This window comes from Pogona vitticeps, chromosome 2 (assembly GCF_051106095.1).
Source record: "Pogona vitticeps strain Pit_001003342236 chromosome 2, PviZW2.1, whole genome shotgun sequence".
Classification (NCBI taxonomy): Eukaryota; Metazoa; Chordata; class Lepidosauria; order Squamata; family Agamidae; genus Pogona; species Pogona vitticeps.
The window spans coordinates 258,211,049-258,232,216 of NC_135784.1; the positions used below are offsets into that span (position 1 = coordinate 258,211,049).

At 43.8% G+C, this 21,168-nt stretch overlaps 1 protein-coding gene and 1 long non-coding RNA gene across 5 annotated transcripts in view; one reads left to right on the forward strand and one right to left on the reverse strand.

Moving 5' to 3' along the window:
* Positions 1 to 1,849, reverse strand: part of CAMK4 (calcium/calmodulin dependent protein kinase IV) — a 129,432-nt gene extending 127,583 nt beyond the window's left edge. For 2 of the 3 annotated variants that reach the window (XM_072992468.2, XM_072992465.2), the window contains exon 1: positions 984 to 1,849. In XM_072992468.2, coding sequence (XP_072848569.2) covers positions 984 to 1,195 — 212 coding nt within the window. In that variant the 5' untranslated portion in view covers positions 1,196 to 1,849. The remainder of the gene's footprint in view (positions 1 to 983) is intronic. The other variant, XM_072992466.2, reaches the window with a different exon arrangement.
* On the forward strand, positions 1,807 to 19,152 carry LOC110072023 (uncharacterized). Of its 2 annotated transcripts, XR_002299323.3 has the most exons (3): positions 1,816 to 2,850; positions 8,325 to 8,439; positions 9,352 to 19,152. It is a non-coding gene; the product is annotated as an uncharacterized LOC110072023 (long non-coding RNA). The 2 variants fall into 2 exon arrangements; XR_013542150.1 differs by having other exon boundaries at positions 1,807 to 8,439.
* The last annotated feature ends 2,016 nt before the right edge of the window (positions 19,153 to 21,168 follow it).

Genomic DNA, 21,168 nt, shown 5'->3' on the forward strand with positions numbered 1-21,168 from the left:
GGCACAGGCCAGCTCTTCTTCCCTCTCAACACAATGAAAGAAGGAAGGAAGGGGGCGGGAGTAGAAGAATCTCCAACACTGAAACAGAGTTGGAAGTGATGAGGTACCAGCCCCTCACATTCACCCGAGTGTGCTCCCTAAAATCAGGAGGTGCAAAGGAACGGCAGCAGGCAACTCCCCCCCCCCAATTTGCCGCCTGGATGCCCCAAGGTGTAGTCCCACCACAACCACAGCGCCCTCCTCTCTAGCTTGCACCCTTCCCTACGCAGGGGCAGAATGATATCTCTCTGCCAGATTCTGAATGAGCACACACACCCCTTGGGCTAGAACGGCCTCTCTACTTTCCCCTGTTCAGGGTGCCCTGTCCCCCCCTCCATCTTCCCCTTCCCTTATCGCACGCTATCAAACACAGCGAGAACCCTCGCCGCCGCACTGGCGCTGCTGTCTAGGAATATCCCTCCTTGCCGTTCGCTCGCTCGCTCGCTCTCGGCATTGACAACACCGGCTCTCTCTCACACACACACACACACACCTCCCGCAACCCTCGGCAGGCGTCTAGGAGTTTGGTACTTCCTGATCTGTCCTCATCCCGCTCCCCAGACCCGCAAGCCGGAGGGTATTTCCCCACAGGACCCGGGGGCCACTGGCCTTGCTCTGTACGAGAGCCCGCAACCCGCCAGGTTTTGCCTAGGAAGGCGGCTTTCCCGCTTGAGGATGTCCTCTCGTTGCGCCTCGGTCTACCCAAGAGCCGCCCAGCGTCACAGTGCCGGAGGATCAGGGCACCCCGCCCTTCCCCCCTCCCCCTCCCCCCGGCGCACGCCCCTCTGCTTTGCACCACCGGCGCCTCGTCCAGCCCCGAAATGCCCGAGAAAGAGCGCAGCGCGGCGTTGCACTTCCTCCTCCTCCTCCACCACCACCATCGGGCTTCCCAGTCCGCCTCGTTCCTTCCCGGCGGTGCGGGCGCAAAGCTCGCGCCTCCTTACCGTCCCAGCTCGGACTCCAGCTCGTAATAGTCGGTCAAGGTGTCTCGGTTGGAGCCGTCGATCCAGTAATCCGGGACGAGGGCGGCGGCGCCAGTGCCCGCAACGCGGCCCGAGGCAGAGGTGGCCCCGATCGAAGCGGCGGCGGCGGACGAGGCGGCGGCGGAGGGGGACGACGACGGCGAAGACGAGGAGGGCATGGTGACTTTCAGCATGCTGCGGCCGAGAGGACGGCTGGCGGCGGCGGCGTGGGCTTCGCCGGCTTCTCTACGGGCTGAGGGGAAAGGCAAGAGAGGACAAGGCGGCAGCTAGCGGCTGGCGCGGGGCTTCCACCTCCGCCTCGGGCTCCGGGGGGGTGGGGGAAGCTCTCGCGGGCTGCCGGAGGAGCGAGCCGGAGCTGCCAGCCAAACTTCGAGCCCTGGCGCAGCGGCGAGCAGACGCCTCGGACTGACAGGAGCGAAAGGGAGCCGAAGGCGGCCGCGGCAGGAGAACAAGAGAGAGCAGAGAGAGCGCGCTCCCCCTCACTCGCTGAGGCGCGCGCCTGCGCCCTGCCTCCCTCCCTCCCTTCCCTTCCTTTCTTGCCTTCTTTCTGTCTCCCCGGCACCTACAGGCATCTGCATGCACGGACCCCACCGGCTCGAGGGGGAGGGGGCGTCGCTCCTGAAGGGAGGACCCCCATCCCCCCGTTCCCGGGCACCCCTCTGAAGGACGAGGGCAGGGAGGAACTGGACGAACTGTGTGTGTGTGTGTGTGTGTGTGTGTGTGTGTGTGTGAAGGTGGGCAGCAGGACGGAGGGGAGAAGGGGTGGGGCGGGGTGGAGGGAAGACGGGAGGCTTCGCGGGGTCGTCCCTTTCAATGAGTGGGCGGCGGCTGCTGGTGCTGCCGCCGCTGGCAGCGTCGCCCCGAAGGCAAGCTGCTGGAAGCCGTCCCGGGCTCAAACCACGGCGGGCAGCCCGGCTCCCTGGCGCCCTCCGGCCCCTGTGAGCCCGGGCCCTGCGCGCGCGGGGAGGGGCTGTATGTCAGAGCCCTACAGTCGGGGCAGGGACCCTGCTTGGGGCGCCACACGGCCTTCCCGCCGGGTCCTAGTGCGCCCTTTCCTTCCCAGCCCAGGGGGAAGCGGAGGGCGCGCGCGCTGAACACACGTCTCCTTTCCTCTCGGCCCTCCAGTCGCCGCCTGATTATGCGGGACCCTTTTCTGTCCCCCTTCCACCCACTCCCCGGGGTTTTGTTTGGAAGCAAACCGGCGAAAGCAAACTTGCCATCCTTGGGCGGACTGAACCGCTTCATGCTCGAAATTTATATTTGGAATTCTAAACCTGTTTTATCAGTCTCTAGGCAGATGTACCCAATCAGCTTTAAACGGCACTGATAGGGCTTGATTTATCAAGGCCGTTTCACATATTACAGGATGAAACAGGCAAATCCACCTTCACCCCCAAATGTACTTTCAACAGCAGCGGAGCCAGGTCTTGCAAGGTCGAAACCTTGGGACTTTCTGGGCATCAGGAACATCACATGTGACATCACCACCCGTCCAGACGTCCCTGTTTCCTCTGAGCTTAGCTTCGGTCTTCACATTCACCTGGAGAGAAACTGATCTGTCCAAGCATAGTGTCCAGATCCTGTTGCTGACTTAAGCACATGTTTGTGTTTAGGTGTGCAGTTCTTCACAGTAAATTGCTAGTCACATTACTAGATGCATGCCTGTTACAGAAGCGGGCACAGATCTCTTAATGCAACTGATACCCTGTTTGCAGCAATCTCCTGCAGCCCATTACACAGTTCAACTTACACACATCTTAAATCACCAGCAGGATTCTGGCTACTATATTTTTATCATCATGTGCCATCAAATCAATTCTGGCTTATGGTAAGTAACCTTTTTCAGGGTTTTCAAGGTAGATAATACTCAGAAGTGGTTGACCATTCCCTTCTTCTGGGGCCACTGTGGGACTCTGATGCTTGCCCAAGGCCACACAGGCTGGCTCTCCCCTTCCTCAACCCAGTGGGGAATGAACTTCCAACCTCTGGCTCCACAGCCAGATACCTAAACCACTGAGTTCTCCAGCTTGCTATTTTTATAGGCTAATGCAATGTACAGATGTTCTGTCTTGATTGGGCAATTAAAAGTCATTACCTTTACAAAAAAGTGGCTCATTTGTTTATATAGGCTGATCCAATTGCTTGCATTTTTTGGATTCTCCTTTTGAGTGAACAGCTATGAAGTCTCCTGATAGACTTCTGCACTTTCAGATATACCACTGCTCAATAGATACCCAATCACAGCTGCTTCGCATGTGTATTTGTAAGGTGATACAAGCATTTGCAAACTTTTCTTGGTCAATTTGACCACACAGTTTTAGGTTAAAAAAATGAAATTCCTTCAGGGATTTTTTTAAATACATAGATTCATTTGGACAGAAGATCACAAGTGGCTCATCGCTGGAGAAGGGAATGAGGTACTCCTGTTGATTCCCCATACCAACCCTACTGTGGATCAAAATCTGTGTCATTGAAGTCATTCCTAGATACAATAAAATACATAGATATATGTGTACACAACTGTATATCACTCTTCAGCACACAGATGCAAAGCGGAAAATGTGAATGTTAGAGTGAAATGACAAAGACATTCAGAACATTCCAACTGTGACAATTCTGTATAAAACTCAAAATGTGCCCAATGACCATTAATAACAGCAAAACTAGTGATGACATGATTATCCTAGAGAAAGTCAGGTTTGATGAGTTTTAACAGCTATTTCCTGCTAAGTCTCCTTTAACATTTGGAAGAATGGCAGATTTTGTTGGGAAATGGCAGCTTTCAGTCCTTGGATATCATCTCCCACTGGTTTCTGAAGGTCAGATTTGTATACATCTTTTCTTTCATGTAGAGACTGCCCTATTTGTCCTATGGTGGTATATGTATGCTTGAAATAGTTAATGTGCTTGGATGTGTCATTGAAAAGCTAGGTGATAGATCTGAAGACCATAAGGTGTGGAGGTGAGCCATTGGGCCCTTACTTGTTTAATACATTGCCTGCAGTAGTTAGAAATAAGGCACTACCATGGGATGAAGCATGCCATACAAAGTCTAAGTCATGAGTATGACCCCTCGAGTACACGGCGGGTTCCAGTCAATAAAGGAAAATATGACAATGATTAAGTGGAAGTGGAAAAATGTGTGGGGTTAAACATTCCACCTTGGTCAATACCACACCAGAGAGATTTCAGGATCTGGACAGACATCACTTTCTCTATGACGAGTCAATGTAGTCAGAGCTTTCTGGTAATGAGTTACAATTAACAGTTACAAGTAACTTGTTCCTTAATAATTTTTTTAAAATTAGGGCATAATAAACTTACATTTTAAAAGTTACTGGATAAGCAAGAACTAGTATTTTTTCTGGTGTAACAAGTCATGATTTCTATATACTGTACATTCTACAGTACTGCTCATCATTGAAAAAGAAAAGCAGCAGCTATTAATGATGGTCGTGAGAAGACTGTCTCACCAAGAGACAGAAGGCATGGAGATATGTTGCCCAATGGTCGTCAGAAAGCTTGAGCATGCACTGTTTCGACCATGCCTAAGAATGATCATTGATGTTGCTTGTCACATATGCCACTGGTTACATTCACCAAAGGGATGTTTCCATTCACCTTTTGGAACATGCAATTTATTCATTCATACCTCCACCTTGGTGTCCCACTTGATGTTTCTTGCTTGCCTGGTCTGGAAGGTTTCTTGCCTTTACTTCCTGTTGCTAGGTGACATTACCTGTTTTTTTGTGACACGTGACTGTTTTGTGACAGGAGAAATGCAAAGATCTTAAACAGCAGCCAATAGATATACATATCAGCTTAAAACAACTTGGAAATTAAAAGTTGCAACTACAAAGTTATTTTAAAGTATGCATTTTGATTCATGAAAACAAAAGCGCTTGTAGCGTATAGTCTGAACAAGACAATTTTAAAAAATTGTCATCAATACACAGAAGTTCTTTTGAATTAAAATAGTAATTTATCATTATAGTCTCAGATATCTGGATATGTTAGGGCTTCTAACACCCCAATTTGTGCTTGACATTGCTTTGAGTCCATTTTCTAGTAGGCTTTCATTTTCTAGATCTGAAGCTGATGAATTTCCGAAACTAACTCAGAATAGGAAACTAGGTTGCACAGTCCAAGAAAGCCATCTATGTCTGCTTAAGAAAGAGAATCCAGAGAAGAGCTGGCATTTTCTCCATCATTGACTCTGCTGCAATTCCCAGAGCTGTTGGAGAAAGGTTTAAATGTGATATTTTGTCAGCTGTGGGAAGCTGAGCTGTGAAAACTACAAAGAAATCCCAGTTAAATACAGTAGCACAGAAAGCAACATGCATTTAAGGTGTTGTATATAGCTTATGACTCGTGCTAGGACAAGACATTTTGCTTCTCCTTACCATGTACAAAACCCAGCTTGATGGGCAGTGTAATTTTCCTTTAATAATGCTGATAGGATAGTGTCCAGCATTTCACCTGAAAGAAGCAGTCTAGTTCAAGGGATGGAGGGCAAGCCAGATGACTTTGTTGTCTGATCTGATCTCAGCGGCAATTGGCTTACTCTGCCAAATGGCAGGGCCAGCTTTGGTCCCACATAATCTCTGCATTGATAGGGGGTTGAATTTTTTAGACTTTGAAACAGAGCTGTTGGATTTGTTGAGCTCATCTGTTAATTGTAAAATGGATACTGCTTTCTCATGGAATGACTTGTAGGGCAGTCTTTGACCCAAAATGTATTGAGAGAATTAGAACTCTGGCTAGGATCAGGATTATGGTTAGGGCTTGGGATTCCCATACAGTACTTCCTCTTGTATTTCCTGACCCCTATAAAGATTCCAATATCCCTTAGATGGGACCAAACATCAGACAACCAGATTTCTTCATTTCTGTCAATGACACAATAGGGTTTTTGTACATCAATCCAGATGTTTTTTGTCTGTTTTAAAATAAGAATGTCATTGTGACAAGTGGCTGAAATTTGGTTACATTGTATCTACATGTTCAATTTACATTGACACAAAATGCCTACTCTGTGAGTTTGGTTCCTTGAGGGTTATGCAACAAAATGTGACTCTGGGTGACTTAAGGGTGACTCCATTGGCCATTTACCATGTGATTTGCATCAGATTAGGCACAGATTAATTGAATTAAAACCCATTGACTACTCAATGCAGAAAAGCTCTTTCTGAAATACTATCTTTTGAGCGGGGAACTATCTTTTTTTCTTTTGTTCTGCTAGGAAGGGTGGTTTGAATTTGCTCCATTTGGCTTGCATCCCTTTTTTCTGCCTTCTGCTGTATGTGATTGCTTGACCTGAAGGCAAAGGGGTGTTTGTGGAGTGTCCGTTCCCGTTCCCCTCAGCTGAGCACCCCTTGTTTCCAAACAATTTTAAAAAAAGGCTTTCAAGGCAGTGCTGGAGTAGAGTATCACTAGGTCACTTAGGACAAATTATTTTTAAAAAAGAGGTGGAAATTGCCAAATGGCATCTTGTCAAAGGCAGCTTAAGCTGATGGAGATCAGTGCAAACACAATTGTCTAACTCTGCCTGCAAACTGTTGTCTGGATGGCTAGAGTGATTTCATCTCTGGAACTTCTATTTGAAAACGGTGGATTACAGACGATCCAAGTATATTTCCCTGCTGTATAGTTACACTCTAAAATGTCTTGCCCTGGTGCAATCAGAAACTGATTTCTTCATTACTGCAATCTATGCAAAAAGTTTCTGTTATGAACACTGACCTTGCTAAAAGAATATATTTCCTCTAATTCAGTTACTCAAAGCTGAGATGTAAAGTCATGGAAAATATAGATAACAGAGCTGATCGTCAAGTCGTCTCCGACTCTTCGTCGTAAGAGTTGGTTGCGGGGATGTGGTGGCGCTGCAGTTTAAACCGCATAAGCCTTTGTGCTGCAGGGTCAAAGACCAGCAGTCGTAAGATCGAATCCATGCGATGCAGTGAGCTGCCATCACTTGTCCCAGCTCCTGCCAACCTAGCAGTTCGAAAGCATGTAAATGAGAGTAGATAAATAGGTACCACCTCAGTGGGAAAGTAACGGCGTTCTGTGTCTAGTCGCGCTGGCCACGTGACCACGGAAACTGTCTTCGGACAAGCACTGGCTCTATGGCTTGGAAGCGGTGATGAGCACTGCTCCCTAAAGTTGAACATGACTGGATTAAAAAGAACCTTTACCTTTGCCTAAGAGCTGGTTAGTCATCCCTACTGATTTACTGCAGTGTGAACAAAGTATGCATCCTAGGATGCAATCTCACTTTGATTGAAATGTTTATGCCTATGATTTTGTTGTAGACTAGATTTTGGAAATGTTAAATTTTGGACTACAAATTCCCTGTTTAGCATTGTCAGAACATGTTTTCAAAGCCATGACAATGACTGGCAACTCCATGGTAGATACTGAGAGGTTCCTCAAAAGGCAGATTGTTGTAGATGCATTCTCTAAAGCAGTGGGGATATTTTAGAGGCAAAGAACATAAATGTTTATTCAAATAAGTTAGAGTCACCACAAGTTAAATATATTGTGATTTGGCTGAATAGTTTCTGTAAATGCTCTGACAGGCGAAGATCACAACTTACCATGTTCTGGGGGGAAAAAAAGAGCTAAAATGTGCACTGAACCAAGAAACAGAGAGACATCATAATGTCACATGAGGGGAATCGAATCAGATACTCTGACAACAGGATACCAGCACCCCTCACCCTTCCTTCCTGCAGAACCTTCCTAGCCATCTTAAGGTGAACCACTTCCTCCACAATTCATTCTTTGATTCTTGTTTGCAGATGCCAGTCAGGTTCTCTTGCTGCAGCCAGTCTTCCGACATAACCAAGATCAGTGCTGTCAACACATTAGACAGGACTGGCTACTCCACTGAGATTTTATAAGGAAAGGCTAACATGTGGTGGCGCTACACTTTCAATATCTTCTTCAAATGACTTTGAGAATCAACATTTGTCCTCCAATTCTATCACTAGCTTCAAAAGCAGTCAAATTTCTTTCCTTACCACCCTTTGATGGCGAGTACTGAAAGAGGGCTCCAGTGTATTTCACAGGCACTCTATGCTACTCTGCTTTAATAATATTTTTTCTCTCTCTCTCACTTTGCTGGAGGCTGCCTATAGCAGCAGCAAGCCAGTCTGAGTACAGTATCTTGCAATTCTCTGCAAGAGACCCGAGGCTTAGTGTTTCACTAAAAATAAAGTGTTCTTAAAATATTTCATCTTTCATACTGTTTAAAATGCAATTTCATCTGTTTAATCATTTCCAACGTTGTTTGAAAAACAGGTAACCAATGTGTAGCTTGATGTACTACAGCTATTCATCCAGTATTGGAACTTGAACATCAGGGAAAATGACCACACGAGATGTTGATGTTGAACTTTGGAAGAACAACCTCTGGGTACAAATCTTTCACATTTTAAATCACACCTACCCTACCACCTCTCACACACACCCCACCTGGAGATCCCAAGACTTCCATGGAATCCCTTTCATTGTTTGGAAGATGTTGTGGGCTGCAGGACTGGGGGTGGGAGAATCTTTAATTACTGAAAATTGATGCTGCCAACTTCCTGTCATCTCTGTGTTAGTCACTTCATGTTTCTGTCTTGTAGTGAGCACCACAGACAAACTAGGGATTCTGCTGGTGTGTTGCTGGTGCATGACCAACAGCTTCCCTATGGAAGTGTAATTTTATGTAACCCCTTGGTGAACATGATTCTGGCCAATGTGACATGTTTGCAAAGTAGTCTTCAAAATTACTTCTGTCTTTAAAAATACTCTGAGGCTCTCCTTTAAAAACAAAGCAAAACAAATTATCTCACAATACTTATGAATCAGAAGAAGGGAGCTGTGGAGAGGCAATGGATTGAGGAGGTGGGAGGAAAAGAGGAAAACACAAAAGGAAGCAGATCCCAACCACCAAGGCAACAAAATTATCAGCAATCATGTTAGAGTAGGAAAGGAATGAGTAAATAGGAGAGTGGGTGAATTTATTTTTAACGAACATCTGAAGCTTGTTTACTTTTTTATTCCAGTTAAAATTAATATTGGTTTTTATTATTTATAGCTATGTGCTTTTGTTTTAGTTATAGATTACCTTACTGTTATAATAATACGTACTATATTTGACTGATTTGGGTTCCGTTTTTTTTTCCACAGGCAGATGTGGTTTTAATATTAGTAGACTACTGAAGATGAATAATTTATTGTCAATAATTCTTTGGGGGTCTGTTATGTATGCATTTTTTCATGTTCTTCTAGGTCAGATTTGCCTTAATTTGCTTGTCTTTAATTAATGCCCTTAGTGCAGGGAAAGTGCCCCAGAGGGAGACTACAGCTGCACTACAAGGAGATCTGCAAGCGGGATCTGAAGGCCTTTGGAATGGACCTGAACAGATGGGAAACCTTGACAACTGAATGTTCAGCCTGGAGGCAGGCAGTGCAGCATGGCCTCTCCCAATTTGAAGAAACACTTATTCAGCAGGTCAAGGCAAAGAGGCAATCATGAAACCAGCAAAATCAGGGAGCTGGACAAGTGGGAACCTTGTCTTCGGTGTGGGAAGGGATTGTCAGTCTTGAACTGGCCTTCTCAGCCACACTAGATGCTGTTCCATGACCTCTATTCAGAGCATGTTACTATAGTCTCTCGAGATTGACGGATGCCTACTGACTGAATTAATGCCCATAAAAGGAGTTAGGCGTGAAGTGGGAGTGGAAATAAGGCCGCTCTTTCTGAGGAGAATTCTCAGAGATATTACCTGGAAGTATGTTCCACTGACATTCATCAAATATATTTCCAAGTGGAATATTCAGGTTTGTGGTAAAAGACTCTAGAAGAATATTCAGATGGAATGAGGAGGAGAGAGAGGATGCAAATGCTGTATATACTCAACATTTTTAAAAGACTCAACATCCTAGGCCTACATCCAACTGTGTCATTTCAGTAGCACAAGATCCTTACACTACTAGCAGAAGTAAATTTCCAAAATTAATGCAAGGGAGTGATCCAATTTTCCACTGAGGAACCAGTTGCACTAGAGGTAAGCTGTCCACACATGCACAACACTGAAATTCAATGCAGCTTCACTGAGTTTTTAATTCTGCTGCAGATGAAACAGTATTACTGTCTCAGACTACACTAGGGCTAAAAAAGTTTGCTGGTGGGCCTCGGTGGTATAACCCATTAAATATTAACTATGTATAACTGATATTAGACTCAAGATGTTCAAAGAGATTCAGTCTACACAATATTCAGTTATGTAATGACTCTATGGGGATTGTTGGCTGTGTGTGTGTGTTCTTTATGATTGATTGATGAATAAACATTTGACTTCTGACTTTAATTCTGTTAGCGTCTCAGTGGATCTAGTCCTTCCCATTTAAATTTACTGCCTTATTATTCTAGAATGAGACAAGCCTGCCAAGTCTGACGTTTGTGAAGGAAGACTTTGCTTCTCTGGCACATAGTGCATATCGGCATGGATAAGGTAGCCCCTTGCTAATGGGTTTGACGCATTTGCTGTATATAATTTCTAAAGAGCTAAAATGCCTTTGAGTTCCTGTATGCCTATATTCCAGCTTGACCTCAATGTGTCAGAATGCAAACAATACAATCTCATGGTTTATACAAGCAATTCATTACTTGTTCTTTACACAATGAGCTTGCTACAATTGAAAGCCCACTGCCATTTGACAAAAGTTAAACAATTCATGTGATGCTTGTTGCCATCTGCTCCAGGAAATGTTTGATCTCTTTTAATCACTATAGCTCCTTTGTTGTGGTTGTAATTATAATAAGGGATAAACATTTACAGGAGTTTGACCTTTGAGACAAAGTTTGTTTTGTCATCTTTTGTTATTCTTACTGCAACTATTATTCAAACTTCAGTTTAAGTATCATACTAGTGAAGAAAAAAGAAACACATTGCATGAACTGGAGATTATACTTTAAGAGGTGAATTTGTGGATCATCATCATGTGCCATTCACTCAATTCTGACTTATGGTGACCCTTTTCAAGATTTTTCCAGGCAGAGAATACTCAGAAGTGGCTTACTCGCTTCTTGTGGGGATGCTTTGGGCTGTGCAGCTTCCGGAAGAATGCTCAGGTCAGCTTTACCCACAGGAGGCACAGTGGGGAATCAAACTCCCAACCTCTGGTTCTGAAGCCAGATATCTAAGAATGGCCAATTCTGAGCAATTTTCGCCAGTGGTAGGCTGTAAAGAGAATGGGATGGGAGCAATGTATCCTTCTCTGAGTCAGGATGGATTCTCGGATCACCTGGGACCCAGGGCCCTACCCAAAAACAGCTCTTTGTAGGCACTGAATCCAAGCAAGGCTTGAAGCTTGGTTGGGATGTTAGCAGGCATGTGAACTTTGACCCCCGTCATCACCCAAACTTGGAGGTAGATGCAGCATGGCTTATGTGTTCTGCTTAAAAGCTCTTACCATGTTTCTGTGATCAAGAGGTGTGATAGGCTGAGTTCCCACTCAAAGAAAAGCCATTAACACATGTATCAGGGCCTCTCTATAGATGTTGCTGCAACTCTTCACTGTAGACATGTCAAGATCTGCCTGACTTCAGGACAGCAAATGGAGTGGGACTTACCACTATCCCTACACCACTGCCACACTTCAAGCCCTACCTGGATTCAGGTTGTCACACCTTAATAGACTTATTGCTAATGCTGATACTGTCCTGGATATAGCCATTGGATTGGTTTGACACAGATAACTACCTGAAGCAATCTTATCCTTCTCTTTTGCCCATTCTTTTTGTTGATTATTCCTATCAGTTGGGTTTGTTGCTCAGAAGAAATTAATGTTAGAAAGTTGTGACTAGATTTCAGAAAAATTATGCTTCAGGACTAAAACCTCAAGAATCTTCCATGCCAGCTAGGGGATTTAGGGAGTTGTAGTCCAAAAGAATACCTTGTCTAAGTGCTGGGGGGTGGGAATGTCAGAAAGCAATAGATTTGAGTCTGCACTTTCCTGATGACTTTGCCGTTTTACCACTAATAAAGGTTATCTAGGGAAACTGCTCAACGGGCTGGATTCAGGCCTAAGGAATGTTTAGAATAGGTTCATTGGATTAATTTGGTCATGAATAAGTGAAGATGCCATATAAGCAAGGATTTTTTTTTATGTAGACATGTATTTGGGCTCAACCACTAAAGGAGGAGTTGGAAGTGATCTTGTCTCCACTCAGGGTACAAAGCATGGGTTAGTATTGTTGAGTTTGATATGTTTATGACTTCATTACATTTGTGCTCCATTTCCCCCTGATTACATTAGCGCAGTGCACGTGGCTCTCCTCCTCCTCCCCTCTTTATCCTGACAACAGTTTTGTAAAGACCAAAAGAGAGTGCCTGGTCCAAGGTTACCCACTGCATCTCATGGCACAGAGGAGACTAGAATCTGGATCTCCCAAGGCCCAGCCCAACGTTCAAACCACTAGGTCACATTCACTCTGTTGCACGTCCATACATAAGTGGGTGATTATAAAATGTGAGTAGTCAAGAGGGTATGTGTGGGATATAAGTTTAAACATTGAATGAAAATAAAAGAAATACCTGTTCAAGCTAAAATGTGGGTTGATCCTATGTGCCATCAATCCACTTCTGGCTTGCCCTGACCTTATGAATGAATGGCCTCCAAAATGTCTTGTCATATCCAGCCATGCTCAGATCTTGCAAACTAAAGGCTGTGGCTTCTTTTATCAAATCCACTCTTTTACCATGTTAATTGAATGTATACTGCTTGCCTCTTCATAAATACATGGAGAAAATTACTTTGCAGATAAACATTCTAGGTTTCATTTAAAAGGAACGAAGTTTTCTACAGGTGAGTTTGTGAAACATATTTTTACATGTCCCTATATGTCAAGTTTTTGCAGCCTGATGATGTGGAAGATCCTTTGAGAGGTGAAGGCTGCCACATGCCTGTTGGACCCTTGCCCTTCCAGCTCATAAAAGCTGCCAGAGAAGATTGGCTGAGTGGGTAGGAGGAGTGGTGGAATGTCTTCTGGCAGCAGGGTAAGGATCCCTACATACTTAAAGGAGGCAGTAGAAGGACCATTGTGGAAAAAGTCCCCTTTCGGTCCCATGGTGTTGACAATTACCAGCCAGTCTCTTTAACGGTCCATTTTGGGGCAAGGTGGCACAGCAGGTGGTGGCTTCTCAGCTCAAGGGATTCCTGGGCAAGATGGATTATCTAGATCCATTTCATTCTGGCTTTTTTAAAAAAAATAGTGGCCACTATTTTTCACAGTTGTTCAAACAGAATCTTAACAGCAGAAAGTCTGAACGTGGCATTAAGGCAATCCTATGCATCTCAGTCCCGCAGCAGTCATGGGATTTATTCCCATATAAATGTGCTTAGACTGCAATGATGACTTTATTAATTTAATTGCTACTGTTCTTCTTACCCTGCACAACTAAAAAGCTTACTGAATTCACTAGCTTATCTGTGAGGCGAAACATCTTCATTTATTTTCACGACAAATTACTTCAGAAAATTTTAAACTACAGTATAATGCAAATTGTGACTTTTAAAAATCAGAGTGTATAACATATGTTGAATCTTTTCCTGACTTGATAATGTGTTATGGCAAAGAGTGGATCAAGATACTTTCTGTGTGAACTTCTTGCTACTTAATACATTGCTCTACTTGAGTAAGCAGAAGCACTGCAAAAAGCCTCCCAAATATAAGCATAGCATGTACCAAGTGAGTCACTCACTAAGGCTGAAGCCCCATGCCTGAGAAGGCATCTCAGAGACGAAAAGATGGGGTGGATCTCTCTCCCTGAAATAGCAGAAAAAGCCCCACCGTGCTGTCAGAAACCTCTGCTGTCCTTGCCTCTCTGATGGGAGTGTTTCAAATTTAGAAGAGGGCAGAAGGGTTATATACTGCGGTGGATTAGGAGAAGGCTTGCATTTGTGAGATTGAAAGTCCTTCTGTTCCCATGAGGGACACTGACTAGCAGCAAAACAAAGCTCTCCCTTATTAATTTGTCTGTCACTGGAACTCAAGGGAGGGAGGAAAAGGAAAAGCAAACCTGGCAAGGGAACTTGACAATTGGGGAGAAAAAGAGGAAACAGGCAATGAGAATTAGAAAGAAATAAAGTTAATGCTGTACCTGGCCTCTGTCCTGCTAGTGGAAGCCCGGTGGACCATTAAAAAAGTTGTTCTGTCCATCTCAGATTCTTTCTCGGTGACTTTGCATTCCTCTGTAAATTTTCTATTTCCTGTGCCTTCTAACAGTCATGGCTATGTGTGTAATCTGCACCGACAACAATTCAGGGTGAAAAATAGCAGAATTCTGAAACAAAGGAAATCTTATGTTTATAACATAGCTTCTAAGTATAGGAAGGTGAAGAAAGCTGGTACTCTGGATCACTAATTTCTTTCAGTGTATAGAAGGTGAACACACAAGTGTGATAGTTGTTTTGTGTATTTCCTAGGGCCCAAAGTGCATGTTTAAAAAGAAACCAATTTCTAGAAACTTTAGTTGTTTACCCTGCTTGCCTGAAGCATGTGTTTGCGATAAATAAAAAATCCCTGGCTTCACAGAATTCTGAGTTGTTCTTCTGCTTCATTTTAAGCTCTTGAGATGAACTCCTCAGTAATGTTTGGTTTGTTTCCTACTTTTGCATTCCATTCATCTATAATTAGGTGGTATGCGATCTGCTTCCTCCTAGATACCTGCATCAAAGCTTTCTATTTTTTCAACTGGAAGTAGAAAATGGATAAACTGTATTTGCTCTGCAATAACAAGACCAGGGACAGATCAAGGAACACACTATGAACTATTAATATTAAAAATTGGATTAAAATGAAAGAATAATATAACAATCATAATGCTGAAACTCAATGTGAACAATGATCTTGAAAACTGAGATTTGGAAGGACAGTTGTGAAAGAACCAGGAAAGATCCTTAAGAGTAAAGGTATGTCCCTGGAGGCTAAGACCAAAACCATTCATACTGTGATATTCCTGATTATGATGTACGGATAAGAAAGTGGACAATGAAGAAAGCTGACAGGGGAAAAACAATCAATTCATTTGAACTGTGGTGTTATGGACACCATGATTCACCATGAAGACAAATAAATGGGTTCCAGGTCAATCAGGCTTGAACTTCTGCCAGAAATAGAAATGATTAAACTGAGGACATAATTAATTGGGATATATCATGAGCTGACAAGATTCACTGGAAAAGATAATAATGCTAGGAAAAGTTGAGGGCAGCAGGAAAAGAATTCATAAAATGCGATTGATTGACTTGAGTTTACAAGTCCTGAGCAAAGCTGTTAATGATAGGACTGTCTGGAGGTCACTGCTTGATAAAGTTGCCATATATTGAAACCACTGGGTGACACAATGCCAACAGAAGGAATGCTTCCTCAAGCAGCAAAAAAATTTGTGATGATGACATGGAAAAGCTGGTGTAAACAACAGCTTACCTTTCATTTCTAATCTAAAGTCACCCGTAATAAAGCAGAACAATTTGCTGGGTTACTGGAGGCAGATAATGTTGTAAAGGCAGGAAAGATCCATGGCTTGGACTATGAGTTTTGGTCCCCAATGGTCTATGTGGAGACAGCAACTGTTCTTGATGGATTGGAGGGCAGGACCTCATCATTAACAATGAGACAGCAACAAGAAAGGAGGGGTGGTCTTAACATGAGAAATTAACAGGGGCAGAAGTTTTTGGGGTGTAATGAAAGGACAGTTAGGCAGTTGATTTGTTGCTATTAAAAGGTTCATGCAAAGGTGGACATAGATGCTTGTGGAATTTTCTATCTCTAAAAATGACTGGACAGGCTTTAGACACCAGACACTTACCGCTTAGGATACCCCGTGTGGTGTAGTGGATGCAGTGTTGGACTAGGACTTGGGAAACCTGAGTTAAAATCCCTGCTTGGCCATGGAAAGCCAAAGTGTTTGTCAGTGTGTGTAGTTTGTGTAAACTGAAGTATTTTACTGAATCAGCGTTTCATTGTAGTCATAGGAAACTTGCCCTCAGCAGCTCAAGATTCCTCGCCCATTTGTCTGCTTCATCTCATTGGAAATGAACGTTTCCAAATGTTTAAATGAACGTTGCCAAATTATAAGAAATATTTGTTAGAGTACTTTGCCACATCTTGCTTTAAAAAATCACCCCAAACTAAACACCTCAGCATAATCCTCTTACATAAAATATTTTCCTCTGGGGTTTTTTTTTAATACAAAACAGAATATTCTCTTTTTTTAACAACCCTTTTTGGCAGATCCCTCCTTTGGCTGGTTCTCCATGATCTGTCTTTCACAGTGAACCACAAATTCATAAAAGTTGGACTTTTAAATATGGGTTTGGGCACAAAGAGTAAATGTAGAAGGTGGGGAGAATTCAAAGATGGAACATGTTAACCACTGAGTTGTTTCCTTGCTATAGTTTTCAAAACAGATTTATTAATTCATGTCAAATATAATAAATTAAACATATATATTAATATGCAGCAGAAGTTCAAATATTTGAAGTAGTACAGGCAGATCTGTTTTCTCCATTAAAAAAAAGCCCTTTTGCAAAAAAAGGACAACAGCTCTTGAAACTGGGCCACTGATACTTTTTTCTTAAAGAAGAGAGAGTTATGCCATTAAAGGAGCTTATTATTAACATTAAAGAACATCTTTAAACTTTACCAAAGTGAGAAACTCTGTGAGTGTAAAATACTGCTGTTCAAATGCCAGCTCCATACTAGTTTATACATGCTTCTATTTTATAATTACTTTTTTTTTACTGCCAAGTCAATTCTGACTTATGGAGACCCTTTCCACGGTTTTCTATAGCATATTCAGAAGTGGTTTACCAGTCGCTTCTTCTGAAGGCGCTTCTGGGGCTGTGGAGCTTGCCCAGGGTGACACAGGCTGGCGGTTCTCCTGACAGACACTGTGGAGAACATAATTCCCAACCTTAATCTTTGCAGGCAGATACCTAACACAGAGTTAAGTTTCACTTTATAGGCTGTGATAGACCATTTTAAAGAGTCCACTTCTTCTCGCCAGGGACTATTTGTCAAGCAGGCTGGTGCAATCTGTAGGCACAGTCCAGAAAAGCAGCTTTCCCAAACTCTGGTCACTTCTACAGTTTGCATCAGTTCAGCACACCTTTGAAATCAAGCAATGCCACCATTCAGCTTCTCTACAGATAAAGCAAGGGGGCAGGAGGCTCAGTGTATAAAGAGAGTATCATAATCCTCCTTAAGACACATTATCCATCCATAGTGAACAAAAGTATCCTTCCCTCCCAACATAACTAGTGCCTCACCTGGAAGACTATACAAAGAGTCATGCTGGATCTGACCAATAACCTGTGTAGTTAAGCCTTCTGTTCCCACAGGGGCCAGTTAAAAGCCTATGAGAAGCCCGCAAGCATATGAACCTATGAACCTGTCTAATCTCTTTTGAAAGCCACTCAAGCTGGTGGCTGTGACTACATCCACAGCTTAATTTATGCACTGTTTGAAGAAATGTGTTTTTTGGTCTACTTTGAATCCTCCCCACATTCAGTATCAATGGCTGACCTTTGCTTCTAGTACCACGAGTGAGGGAAAAAGAGTATCTCTTTATCCACTTCATGTGTACTGTGCAGAATGTTTCCCCACCTTACTTATTTTTCTTTATAGGAGAAGTGCTCCCTAAGACAGACTATCCCCTCCTGAACTGTGGCACATCTAGAGTGGGTCTGATATGAGGGGACCAGATAAGTAGTTTGTCAGATATATAGAGAGTCCTGTATGATGGGAAATGCCCAGGATCCAATGGTGCTGATGTGATCTAGGAAGGGTGATTCTCCTGCCCCTTGACGGAATAACATGTGCCCTCACTATCTTCTCATGATGCTTGGGAAGCCATCTGGACCAGGTGGCACAGAAGGCCTGGGGGTCTGAGTGGGGAGAAGGTGGAAATCCTGTTCACAGTGTGTGGGAACTGCAAGGGGAGGGGAATTGGTTCCTCCTGTTGTACCTGATGGAGATTCTTCTTTGAGCTCCTGTATGCTGTTGGATCTTGCCCTATATTCAAAAAGCTGCAAAAGAGGGTTAACCGTGACATTTTAATGGACTCCCACACAATGTTAGACCTGGATCCCTCATTATGTTTTCCAGCATACATCTTCATGTTGATGGGAAGAACAAGAAGGTACTGATGTGAAAACAACATCTAAATATATATAAATCTACCATGTTTGGTAGTTATGACAACAAAGAATGGTTTCTGTTGCTGGCGTTCAGAGTATTATAATGCATATGGAGTGTATGTGGCAATTGAGTCTAATTATATACACTATATCTGTTTATGGCTCTTTCTGCTTTCACCTCACTGCTTGCATTTCTGCTCATTCTTGTTTTTTTTATTTCAGAGTCAAACATTTTGTTCTTCATAATGGTTTACCCCCAAGAAGTCGGTTACAGTCTGTCAAATTTAAATTGCAGCATTAAGCTTATGTTTTGGTAAATGCTTTCATTCTCAGGGTACTGAGAAGAGACATGTTTCACATACTTCATATTGCTACTCTATTCTTAACAAAGCTAACTAAATTCAGCCACCTGAAATGGGCCCTACAGGCAAATGGCTATTCCAAAAAAGAAATCACAAGAGCCATCAAACCAAGAAAACAACACTGAACTGAAGAAGAATACAGCCACACACAAATAAAGTATTTCTGCCATACATCAAAGGAGTCACAGAACACACGGGAAAACTTTTGAAAAACACAGCCTACAAACAGTATTCAGGCCCACCACAAAAATACAACAAATGTTACCGTCAGCTAAGAACAAAGGGGATCCCCTCACCACTGCACGGGTATACCGGATACCTTGCAGTTGTGGCCAGATATATATTGGGACCACAAAACACAGCATCCACACCAGAATCAAAGAACATGAAAGACACTGCAGATTAAAACAACTGGAAAAATCGGGAGTAGCTGGACATGGCTTGAAACAAGCTGGACATGAAATTCTATTTCAAAACACAGAAGAACTGGACAACACCAGCAGTCATTATGTTAGACTACACAGGGAAGCCATTGAAATCCACAAACATCAGCACAGATCCAGCAAAAAGAAGGAAGTTAAAACTCAACAAAGCCTGGCTCCCAGCACTAAAAAATACAGCCCACAAAATGGTCAACAAACTCTACCCAGCCACAAGGACCGGTGATCACTGCACACAACTAGCTAACGACACCCATCAATCATAGTGACAGATTATCTCCCCCTTATCACAACAATGCACCCATAACAAAAAAAAAACAACACCTGATCATCATAATCACCCAAGCTCCTGAAAAGGACAAAAAGCTGATCCCACAGCTACAAATACTCAACTATCCCACACACTACACCAGAATAGACAGAGTTCTAACTAAGAGACTGGTGAAACATTAGGAAGAAAATCCTCCAGAACACGGCCAAACAGCCCCAAAAACCTACAACCTTTCTCCACTGGGAGAAAGTGTTTAACAGGTGCTGTTTCTCAACCCCTAAGAATGATGACACACCCCTAAAATCAAAGGAGAAGTTTTGAAACACACAAATCTTCCCCCTGTCCTCAGTCAATAAGATTTAGTAAATGACACAGAACCTTGTCAATATGTTAGGGAGAAGGGGAGGATCAGACCAGTTGATACAGTTAATAAATTGTTAAAAGCTGACTCCCTGGAGTAATAAAAGACATCTGATTATCTTAGCAGAAGCAGGCTTCTCTCTCCACTTTGTATATTAACTTCCTTTGGCTTTTGATTGGATATCAGGGAGCAAACATGGGCATCATGTGCAAGTCTAATTGTATTTGAAGGAACCACATGCCCAGAGGAAAACAGCAGGCAATATACATATCCTTGATTTGGTTGAAAATTCTAATTGGCTGGTGAAAAGAAGAACTAGTAGAGGACTTTTTGGGGGGGTGAAAAAGAGTTCAAGAGAGAGAGAAAAAGCTGCATGTTCAGGTTTGGTTTTTGTGTTAAAAGTCTCCTAGCATCTCAAGGGTCAAGCCCCAACTTTTATCTGTGTCTCTGAGATAACATTAAAAGAATGAAAATGTATCAATTCCTGGTATCGTAGCTATTGCGTGATTAGAATGATTTACTCATTCTAATTTTATATTTCAATATTAATTGTAACTTACATTTCTTTTAAGGTTTAAAAATACCTTAGTAGGGGTACAATATTCATTTCACAACCATGATAAGTGAATTTCAGTGGAAAGATGAGAGGAATGGTGGTGGTGGCGGCGGTGGTACAGCAGACTGCATTCCACAGTCATCTCCATTTGGCAACATGGGGATGCCAGAGAAACTTACATCCGTGTTGGGACAGTACTTCTATATGCACTCTTGCTGAACTGCAGAAATGCAAGAAAGCTTGCTGTGTTTCACATTACAGTGGTGCCTCGCATAGCGATTGCTTCGCATAACAAAATCGCTTTGCGATGAAGATTTTGTGATTGCCTTTGCGATGTTCGCTATGGGGGAATTTCTCTTTGCGATGATCGGTTCCCTGCTTGGGGAACCGATCATGGCAAAGCAATGCTTTTTAAACGGCTGATCGGCGCCGCACGCTACCCCCCCAGAGCTCCTGCATAAATAGGGGACGACGGGAGTGGGGAGTGGGGGCACTCCGGATTGGTGCCTTGGGAGGAGGGGGGAAAGGAGGGGCAAATGGCCTGGCCCCGATCCCTGCGCGCACCCCTGGGGTGCTGAGCCAGAGAGCCTTCGCGGCAGGAGGCGCTGCAAAGGAGGAGGCTCCCGCCCAGGACCGGGATCAGGGTGGCAGCATCGTCCTGGGCTGTCTGGCTGTCTGGCTGGTGGTTGGGGGGTGGGGGGTGCACCCCTTCCCGCCCCAGGCGGCTGCCTCCAAGCCCTTGCTCGCCGGAGAAAAACCCGAGACAGCCCCACCAAGGAGGCTGGGCATCTCCGGGGCTGGCTGGCTGGCTGGCGGTGCTTTGCCATGATCGGTTCCCTGCTTGGGGAACCAATCATCGCAAAGCAATGCTTTTTTAACAGCTGATCGGCGGTTTCAAAATGGCCACCTGCTGTTTTCTGGGACGGATTCCTCACTTAACAGGCAGTGAAAATGGCT